Raw genomic sequence first — 11,355 nt, 5'->3', positions numbered from 1 at the left:
GTATAAGCAACAGTTAAACAGAACAGGAGCTGAACAAACACAACAAAATGAAACTAAAGGGCCACAATTTCTTCATAAAAAACAGTTAAGATGTAGACAAAGTCATTTAGAGTGGTTTGATGTGAGATGCTCTGTTCTAGAGAAACTTGCTCTCAGATTTCTTTATAGTGGTGGTGATAGGAACCAGGGGTTGCAATGTTTACAACACAAATGTAGCCATTTACTATTCAAAACCAGCTGTGAACCTACATGTGTCTTCTATTTTTTTTTTGTAACTTTCCACCATGAATAGATTTTAAAAGACTTCTCAAGACTACTGTAAACAATGTGTCAGACATCAGGCAGCATATCGCTGCTGTCAGAAGAAAACTTCGTATCTCCATTTTTTTCGTTTTTCAGTTTTTGACATAATTTGAAAATACCTGTTGCCCTTTACATTGTATGTACATTTTATTAAGAATGGACCAGAAGAAATGGATCAAAATGACTTGGCAACAAGTCTGGTTCCATTGACTTACATTAAAAGCAAAGTAGGTTTTCTACTTCTCCTGTAAAGTTATCATTTTGGAGATTGGAGGTTTTCTTCTGACAACAGCGATATTCATAACCATTTCCGTGAGGGAGCTTTTACAGACATCATTAGACATCATTAAACTCCTCAGACATCTGGTTCCTATCACCACTTCACCACTTCTGTATTTCTGACTCAGCAAGTTTCTCTAGAACAGCGTTTCACACCAAATCACTCTGAATTTATTTCTCAACCTTTTAATTATGCAGAAATGTTTAATTATGTAGAAACACAAAAACTGAATAAAAAGTCATTTACTCCAGTACTCACAGATAGACTAGAGTAGAAGTATAGTTTTCATTTAGAAATATTCAGATATTGACAAAATTCAACACTGTGATCATACTGCTGTACAGTATATAAAAAAAACAAAGTGAATCTTCCATGTGACATGGTTAAAGAATGTAAATGAGTAACTGTGACTATTTCTCTCCTCTACTCATGGCAGGTATTGCATATCCTGGTCAACCCATCACTAAAGTGGTAGCAGATGATCCGGACCATAAGGAGAACGGGAACAGTGACATTCAGTCTGATGGAGGAAGACGGGCTGTTTCAGATCGACCGTTTATCTGGAGGGGTCCGGCTGAAGGCTCCACTGACTGAGGGGGTATCGGGTTCCAGGATGCTGTCGGTGTTGGCTGTAGATCAGGGCACACCTGCCCTCACCTCCACCTGCCTGCTGCTGGTTCAGCTTAATGGAGAAAGGCCGCTGCTGCAGTTCACTGAGCAGCTCTATGAAGTGACCTTACCAGAGAACAGCAAGACAGGTGCAGTTTGCTGTTTTTCCTAATTGAATTGCCAAATCCCTCAAATACAGTGTAGAAGACAGAGACGGAGATCAGCCGCTCCTGATATGTTATAATATAGTCAGAGTAGTTTCATAAGTGAAAAATCATACACTGCATGAATTACTGTACATTTGCTAATAGGTTTCCAACATTATTTACTTAAATTGTGACTTGTGGGGCCACAGCACTGACATGTTACATGTTAGATGTTATGCATCTAATTCAGATGATAGAGGTTTTACTAATTAACTAATGAGCTGGAGAGCAGGGAGAACGCATATCTTTAATAAACATATCATCAGGTGATTTTGTAAAATTGTTTTAAATTGAGAGCCTCTAGGACCGAAACTGATGACCTCTAATAGCATACAGTTATTAAGGTCAGGTTTTATAATGATTTTTAACCAATGGTAGGTTTTATTGGTTTGTACTTTCTAAAATAAAGGCTCCTGGGTGGCAAATGTGGTGGCCCATGACCAGACTGCACCAAGGACCACAATCAAGTACAGTATTTTCAATGGCAATGAGAATGGAGCATTCAGCATCAATCCTAACACAGGTGAGAAAAATAGCTGTAAGGTATTACCATGGTGTCCCTTCTGTACCTAGACTATAATGACAAAGGATGCATATTTTGAAGTTTATCTTCTTTAGTTTAGACTAATGTAGCTAACAAGTAATGGAAGCTTATACCTCACTAATTAGCATGGTGCTAACTGCATGCATAAATTATCACACTTGTGTGTCTCTGTCAAATTCCAAATAATAAGCCCATTGTAACAGCTTATGTTTTCCAACAGGTGATATAACAGTCCGAGAACAGACTCTGCTTGACTTTGAGACAGAGCGCAAGGTTCATTTGGTGGTGCTGGCAGAAAATGGCCACCAGTCGGCCTACGCTCGAGTGATCATCGCTCTGCAGGATGTGAATGACAACGCACCAGTGTTTAAGCAGAGCTATTACAGAACGGCTGTCTGGGAGGGACAAATCCACAACACTTATGTCATGCAGGTACATGTTCCCAGGGTTCCTTCACATCCTCAAAAACCTGGAAATTTAGAGACTAGGTTTCCAGCCATGGAACACACTTGAAAAATGAGCAAACTCCTCAAATGTGCTGGAAATGTAAGTAAGGTCCTGGAAACATGGAAAGTTTAATACTGATGTACTGACATTTAAATGAAGAGCCACAAGCAGAGGAAAGAAAGAAGATGAGAATCTCTGTCTAGATTATGCCCTAATCCATTATCCATATACATAAATTAATTTATTTGACTTAATCTAAGTTTTGTTTACTTCATCAAGAGAAAGTTATTGAGGTAGAATCTCTTTTGCAAAGGAGACATGGTCAAGAGAGTGGCACTCTGTAGTTCACAGAGGTTTTAGTAATTTAAACTTAACTGTCATTTCCTTTTGTTAAAATAAATAGACACAGCCACTGGTCTCTAAAGGTGAGTTGTATGTGAAAGTTTGGGCACCCCTGGTCAATTCCCAAATGCTTACAGGGTGTTGTTAAAAGAAGAGGTAATGAAACACAGTGGTAAACATGCCCCTGACCCAACTTTTTTGGAACGTGTTGTTTGCATCAAATTCAAATCGGGCATATATTTTTCAAAAAAACAATAAGATTTCTCAGTTTCAACATTTGATTTGTTGTCTTTGTACTATTTTCAATGAAATATAGGGTTTTTTTTTGTTACATTTTGCACAGTGTCCCGTTTTTGGAAATGGGGGTTGTAAATGTTATTCTGTATACATCAGACGATGTCTGATGAGATCACAATTGAGATTTCCTTTTGAGACTCTTCCATGTAGATGATGTTTGTGCGATGACACTGCACATTGGGTCAGTGTTTCACTGTTCTCCTGCCAGGCAAATCTTCCTGTAGGTCCTTGCTATTGATGTAGGATTTTGCTTTGCGTAGCTGACCAATCTATGAGAAATTCTATCAGAGTTTTTTCAGTCTTTTTAACGTCCATTTCTTAATGCCATTTTAGAAAATTTTTAGTCTTATCTTGCTTTGTAAGTGTCAATTATCTTTAGTTACTCAGTTACTTATTAGTTACTTATATCAGCCCATGCTGAGTGTAAGCAAAAACTTTACATTAAAGTCAATTAATCAATTCTTTACTGACAAACTCTGCAAACCGTTCCCCAAACAGTTATTGCAAAGTCTAATACTGAACTACATTCAGGTGTGCACAACATTTTGAACACCCCTGGTCAAATTAGACGTTTTTTCAGCAGATGCAAGTCAGCATGACATTCTGTAAGAAACTGCTGTCATGTATGGAGGTCATGGAAAATGTCTTGGAAAAGTCCTGGGAAACAAATTCCTAGCAAGAGTGGGAACCCTACGTGCCTGACATATTCCATTAAGTACACCGATCAGGCATAACATTATGACCACCTCCTTGTTTCTATGCTCATTGCCCATTTTATCAACTTCTTTTACTGTATAGGTGCACTTTGTAGTTCTACAATTACAGACTGTAGTCCATCTGTTTCTCTCCATATTTTGTTACCTCCCTTTCACCCTGTTCTTCAGTGGTCAGGACCCCCATGGACCCCCATGGTACTATTTGGGTGGTGGATCATTCCCAGCACTGCAGTAACACTGATGTGGTGGTGGTGTGTTAGTATGTGTTGTGCTGGTACGAGTGGATCAGACACAGCAGTGCTGCTGGAGTTTTTAAATACTGTGTCCACTCATTGTCCACTCTGTTAGACACTCCTACCTTGTCAGTCCACCTTGTAGAAGTAAAGTCAGAGATGATAGCTCATGTGCTGCTGCACAGTTTGTGTTGGTCATCCTCTAGTCCTTCATCAGTGGTCACAGGACACTGCCCACAGGATGCTGTTGGCTGGATATTTTTGGTTGGTGGACTATTCTCAGTCCAGCAGTGACACTGAGGTGTTTAAAAACTCCAGCAGTGACACAGCTCTGCTGTGTCTGATCCACTCAGACCAGCGCAACACACACTAACACACCCCCACGTCAGTGTTACTGCAGTGCTGAGAATGATCCACCACCCAAATAGTACCTGCTCTGTGAGAGTACCTGCTCCATGGGGGTCCTGACCACAGAAGAACAGGGTAAAAGGGGGCTAACAAAGAATGCAGAGAAACAGATGGTCTACAGTCTGTAATTGTTGAACTACAAAGTGCACCTATATAGTAAGTGGAGCTGATAAAATGGACAATGAGTGTAGAAACAAGGAGGTGGTCATAATGTTATGTCTGATCGGTGTAGATTAGCAGATTAGAGTGCTCAGTATTCTTGTATCAAGTGATTAATATGATCAGTTTGCGTAAAATAACACATTTAAACCCCCATGTATTATAATTGCATTAACTCTTGTTTTTGTAGGTGTTAGCAATGGATTCTGACAGTGGTGTGAACGGCCAGATAGACTACTCCATTGTGGATGGAAACCACAACAATGCTTTCAGTGTTGACTCAGTTCGTGGGATTCTGGCCACCAATGCAGTCCTAGATCGAGAGATCATCTCATCTTACAAGTACGAATGAGCTTTTTAGTACACTACTTTAAAAGCTGTTTAAAAGATGTTTAGATTAAAATATGTTTAGATTCAGGTACACCTAGAGGACAGAAATGACTGTAAATTTGTATTATTACACTAATCTTTCTTTGTTTATTTAAGAAGAACAGACATATACACTTTCTTTTGTGTCCATTTAGTCCTAATTTGACTGAAGAAATGATCAGTTATTTGTATTTGCTGTATGAACTGATTGACAGGTTGGTTCTTGAGGCTAAAGACAGGGGAAGCCCTCCTCTTACAGGGACCTGCACTGTTCGGGTGCAGGTTGTGGATGTCAACGATAACAGCCCAGCAATACCACCAGTGGAGCCCCTACTGGTTACAGAGAGTAAGACATACTTTAGCACAAGCTTCATATATTTATCAAACAACGTTTTTATTGAATGTAGGACAGTGAGCTGTTACTGTATAAATGCAAAGTACCATTCAAAAGTTTGGAATCGTTTGTCATAACTTGTAATAACTAATAGTGTAGATTAAAAGGTTATAAACTACACCCCAAAACATAAACAACAAGAATGTGAAATGGTACAAAATAGCAAATGTTATTAAGTAATACACTGTAATTATCTATTTATAGTCATTTCTTGTTATAAATACAAAGAATAGCAATTTGATCAGCAAGATTTGATCCAAGTGAAGAATTCTGGATATTAATTTTAATCTAAGTTCATTTTCAAAGCTCTACAGTTTTCTCTGTTATTATGGAATCATCTACAGCTCCCTTTTAGCATCAAAATATTCTACATTTTCATAGCTTCCTATACATAGATTAAAGCTATAGAATATTAGCATCATATTGTAATCATTTAGGATAAAATGGGCTTGTTATTTGTTTTGAATGGCAGATTCCATATCTTAATTCCACATCATTAGCAAATCCTATAGCTTAACCATTCCTAACTTAACATCTGTTACTGTAACTTGAAAGATGTGCTTCAACAATCTGTTTGATTATTTGTTATGAAAGATTCACACAATGTAAATGGTCACAGCTATTATAAGCTTAATATTTTATGTTATGTATTTCATAAGAATTCTTCTCTTTTCATTGAACATTCAGATCTTCCAGCTGGTCACATTGTCACCCAAGTTATGGCCAATGATGTGGACCTCAATTCTATAATAACCTACAGCTTAGCAGGAAAAGGAGAAGAAAATGGGAGCTTTGCCATTGACCGCTACTCTGGGGTCATTACCTCAACAAAGATTCTGGACTATGAGGAGCAAGTCCTGCATACGCTGAGAATAGTAGCATCAGACTCTGTACATCAGACAGAGGCAGAGGTTACCGTTCAAGTACTTGATGTGAATGACAATGCACCAGTGTTCTCTCAAGAGTTTTACCAGGTTTGGCACTTTATATGTACTGTTTGTGGTGATTTAAAAAGGGTAAAGTTTTCTTTTATATGTGTATTGTGAAATGTAAAAATTAATGTAACTAGAAATTATCCAGTTCAGTATTTTCTCACCTTCATCATTTTTTCCCCACAACTTTCTTATAGGTAGTGTTGCCTGAGCTGACACCTGCAGATTCATTTGTTGTGGCTGTGACTGCAACCGACAGAGACTCTGGTCTAAATAGCAAGATTTCATACAGGCTGCTCTCTTCCCCAATGAAGGGCTTCTATATTGATGCAGAAAATGGTAATACTTATAAAAACTTTCACACTTTCATTTTAGCTTATAAGGTCAAATAAAGTAACTTTCAACGAAATTGCATAATGATAGTCATAAAACATGGGACCCCTTCATTTTCTTGTTCAGTATTTCAATTATGTGTGCATTCATTAAAAAAGTCAAGATTTAGTATTTATTTGTGCAGCAGAATGGAAAATTGAAAACTGTGGTTGAATGAGATTTAGGACGTACAACTTATGAATTTAAGTACAAAAAAGAACAAAACTGATTAAATTAGGATCACTAACTCTAATGATGTAAATGAATAAAAGCTTTTGTTTCACGTTCCCTCAGAATTTACTAAAACTTCAGCCAGATTAGCTATTATGCTATCATACTTGTGATACAAACTACAGACCAACCACTTCAAGTTGTTTTGCCTCTTTCCCTTAAACACTGCATTTACTGCATGAAGTGTTTCAGCGCTGTCCTTCAGACTGAAGGTTTTTCTTAAAGGAAAGGCTTGTTATTTGAAGACGTGTCAAACCAGTTGTTTACTTTCATAAATTGCAATGTTTATAGCTAATATCCAGACTAAACCAGAACTGAGACACGACTCGCATTGCAGAGACTTGGAGACTCGACTCAAGACTCACAGTTAAGAGACTCAAGACTTTACTTGGACTCACATCTCAGTGACTCAACTCTCGACTTGGACTCTTACCCCAAAAACTCAAGACTTGACTCAGACTTACATCCCAGAGACTCAAGACTTGACTCACGCCTGCATTCCACAGAGTTGAGACTTAGTCTTGCACCCCGGAGACTTAAGACTTGAGGTGGACTGGCATCCCAAAGACTAAAGACTCAACTTAGACACCCCAGAGACTCGAGACTCAATCCTGACTCGCACCCCAGAGACTTGAGCCTCAACACAGACTCATACCTCAGAGACTTGACTTGTGAACATCTCTGGTATATGTAAATGCTACATATGCATATTTGTTGCAAATATTGTTACTACATTATTTATTATGAGACAGCAACGTATTTATTAAAAAACAACAACAATTTGTATAAATAGAATTCTGGTTCTTCTCTGTGTCCAGGTTCTATATACACCAGCAAACCTCTGAAATACGTCACTAGTGGCAACATGATCCGGCTTCTGGTGGAAGCTCAGGACAGTGGTGACCCTACCTTGTCTTGTATCACATCTGTGGATATACAAGTGGCAGACTCCAATGACCACGCACCTTTCTTCCAACACAACACCTACCAGCTGAGCGTTAGTGAGGATGCACCTGTTGGGAGTGTGCTCCTTATCCTGCTGGCTGAAGACCAGGACTACTCAGACAAAAACACCCACCTTGATTATGCCATCACTGGGGGCAATGAGGAGAGGCGATTTTGCCTTGAAGTCATCACTGTGCGGACAGAGGCCCAACAAAGGACTGTGGGTCATGTAGTGCTCTGTGACACCCTGGACAGAGAGACCACAGAGACGTACTTATTGACCATTACTGTCATGGACAGAGGTGTTCCTCCACTCAACAGCTCGACAATAGTATCGGTCACTGTACTTGACGTCAATGACCATGAACCTGTTTTCAACAGCTCGGAGTACTATGCACAAGTCAGTGAGAACAGCCTACTTGGTACTTCCCTGGTTCAGCTGTCTGCTCAAGATCTCGACCTTGGGCCAAATGGCACAGTAAGGTATGATATCATCTCTGGTAACAGAAAGGGTCTCTTTAGGCTGGATTCTCAAACAGGTTCTCTGGAAGTCAACGGCACTCTGGATTACGAAGAAGATACAAAACACATCTTGACTGTTCGAGCATCAGATTGTGGTGGTCCAGGCAACAGGAAGGTATCCTTCGCTGTGATCTTCATCACAGTGCTTGATGAGAATGATAATTCTCCCTTCTTCATGTTCTCTACCATCAAGTGTTCAGTGGCAGAAAATCTGCCAGTGTTTACCCCAGTGTGCATGGTCCATGCTGTTGATCAGGATGCAGGACGGTTTGGCCTGCTAACCTACTCAATCCTGACCTCTTGTTTTATGGACTATGGCAGTGGCAACCCAGACAGAAAAGAGGCCTTTGCCATTGACCCTCTCACTGGAGACATCCATACTAGACAGACATTTGACTATGAGAGAGACAGTGAATACTGTTTTCTCGTAGAGGCCCGGGACAAAGGAGATCAGTCAGCTATGGTGAGGGTTCAGGTTGATATTGAAGGCATGGATGAGTTCAGCCCTATCTTTACCCAGAAGGTGTACCATTTCACTTTGCCAGACAATGCCAGAGTAGGCCAAAGTGTTGGCCACGTGATGGCCATGGACCATGACGGAGGTCTGGATGGCATTGTGGAGTATTCTTTAGCTAACCCGTCACCATTTTTCAATGTCAACAAAAGTACTGGGAGTGTCTATATTTCAAATCCAGTGTACCGACGAAGAGGTAGCATCTCAAGTGAGGAAGTTGAAGACTTGACAGTTCTGGCAAGCAGTCCAAAGCTTGACTCCAGATCGACGGCCTGTCGTGTCATTGTGAACATATCCAATTCGGCAGAGGCACTGACAGGTAGTGCTCTCAGTGCCCAGACTGTCAGCCTTAGTGTTTCCTTGACAGTGTTTCTTCTGCTTTTGATTAGTTTTGTTGCTCTAGTGTTGAGGTACAAGACCAAGGAGAATGCTATTAAGAAGGCTGCCTCATTAGCTGCTAATCTTAACCATGGGACCGGAACTTTTGGAAGATTGGGCAACTGTCAAAATGGTATCAATGCCATAAATCTCCAAGACTTGCATGCACCTTTAGACATGAGAGCAAAGAGGGACATCTCCAACCCCTTGAGGAACTCAGGCTCAAGTGGACGGGGCTCGGCAGAAGGTGAGACTGCTGAGGACCAAGAGATTAAGATGATCAATGAATACCAACGTATCATGCAGCCTGAATCTGTCATGCCTGAACCAGACTCGGGAATCCCCATTGATTCAGATCAGCTCTCCTGCCATTCAGTTACTGGTGCAAATATGGGCACAGGCCATTTGGTGGGAATGGCAAGTGCTGAGAGTCTCCATAACTTCAAGGAAGAAGGAGGCGGTGAAGGGATGTTGCCTCGGGTGGTCAACATGAGGGAGATGGAGGAGGTGCTGAGAGGCTGTATGCCCTTGCCAGACCACCAGGATTCCATTGAGGGATCCCTCACCAATCTGATTTGCCCAGAGGAGCAACTGCGTGGCAGCTATGGCTGGGACCACCTTCTCAATTGGGAACCTCGCTTTCAACCCCTGGCGTCTGTCTTTACTGACATCAGCATGCTCCCTGATGAGGAAGCAAGTGAAAGACCTGTAGGTTCGGAGTTTCACAGTCTTCTGCACCCACCTCCACTTATCACAGGAGTGGCCCAGCCAGGAATTCGTGCAGTACCCCCTAGGATGCCTCAGAGGATGGCATCCCTGGTAAGAAAGCCCTCATACCCCAAGTACGCATACTCACCTTTGGCAAGGAACACAGGACTAACTCCTTCAGCCATGACCCCCAGCTTTTCTCCTTCTCTTTCACTTCTGACTTTGAGGACACCTAATGCTTCTCCTGTGGTCTCAGAAACTGGACTGGGTAGTTTCACCAAAACGGCTCCACTGCCAAGAGATGTCTTGGTGGATGCAGAGATAAAAGTATAATTGGTGTTTAGATGATTTGTGTAATGAATCCAACTCATTCAGAATACATTACCTGGTGTTTTAACCTGTTTATAAAAATTATTGGTTTGGATTCTTTCATGGGAATTCCACCGATTTTTCACAATTTCTGCATAATTCAGTGGTTGAGATGTAAACAGTAATTCTGAGTAGTTTCCTGCAGTGGTGCTAATAGGAACTTGGGGCTGCCATGTGTACCTCTCCACCATGAATGTATTTCAAAGTATGTTTTAGGTCAAAATTTATCATAAAAACAATATCTCAGGCATCAGGCAACATATTCATATCCATCTCATGTAATCATTTTCTGTGAGGGAATTTTCTTGATGTCTGGTTCCCATCTTTACCACTGTAAACAATTCTGTACGTTTCTCTAGAATGGAGCATTTCACATCACTCTAATTGAATTGGTTACATCTTAATCATTTAATTATGCAAAATTTTGCAAAATCCCATTTTAAAGCAAAAAATTTCATTATAAAGAATTACATTCTAACATCCTACATAGACGACTATTTAATATTCTTTATTATTGATCTTCAAGCTTATCAGTTGCATTTTGTGAGAGCTTTCCTTGGACCAAATTACTTGGTGAAATGATGAATAACAGATACAATATGTAAGGGTTCTTGTATGTATCTGACTCAGAAGAGCACTTTATTGTACAGTAATTGATATCTGGAATTGATATCAATATGTTTTATATTGTAATAATATGAAATGTCGGTTGTAGTGGACAAAAAGAGTCTGATAAAAGTCATTGTTAATCACTGCCTAGAATCAACCACATGATATGTGTTTGTGTTTACATGTTTAAAATGATGTAAGCATCAGAATAATTTGGCATAATTTTGCACTATTTCCTGTGTTATTTTTGAAAATGTAACATATTAATAAACGATTTTTATTCAGTATGCAGATGATTCACATGTGGTGTGGAAATAAATAAACAAAATGTTTAGAGAGGACCAAACTTGCCATTTCTGTGTTAGGGCTACAACTAACATTCAATGAATGATGCATTGGTGTTCTCTTAACTAACTACCTACTTCTAAAGTAAAATCAAAGAATTTCATCAGGGAACTGCCACTCAAT

The 11,355-nt window shown here is 39.9% G+C and overlaps 1 protein-coding gene across 1 annotated transcript in view; it reads left to right on the top strand.

The window, feature by feature from the left end:
• Positions 1–10,552, top strand: part of dchs2 (dachsous cadherin-related 2) — a 41,873-nt gene extending 31,321 nt beyond the window's left edge. The window contains 9 exon segments of the mRNA XM_036583809.1: positions 1,020–1,084; positions 1,086–1,341; positions 1,808–1,921; positions 2,163–2,374; positions 4,735–4,886; positions 5,129–5,259; positions 5,995–6,281; positions 6,437–6,578; positions 7,661–10,552. Coding sequence (XP_036439702.1) covers positions 1,020–1,084; positions 1,086–1,341; positions 1,808–1,921; positions 2,163–2,374; positions 4,735–4,886; positions 5,129–5,259; positions 5,995–6,281; positions 6,437–6,578; positions 7,661–10,242 — 3,941 coding nt within the window. The 3' untranslated portion in view covers positions 10,243–10,552.
• The last annotated feature ends 803 nt before the right edge of the window (positions 10,553–11,355 follow it).

The sequence above is a fragment of the Colossoma macropomum genome, unplaced genomic scaffold (assembly GCF_904425465.1).
Source record: "Colossoma macropomum unplaced genomic scaffold, Colossoma_macropomum, whole genome shotgun sequence".
NCBI classification, from domain to species: domain Eukaryota; kingdom Metazoa; phylum Chordata; class Actinopteri; order Characiformes; family Serrasalmidae; genus Colossoma; species Colossoma macropomum.
This window is presented reverse-complemented; position numbering and strand designations above follow the sequence as displayed.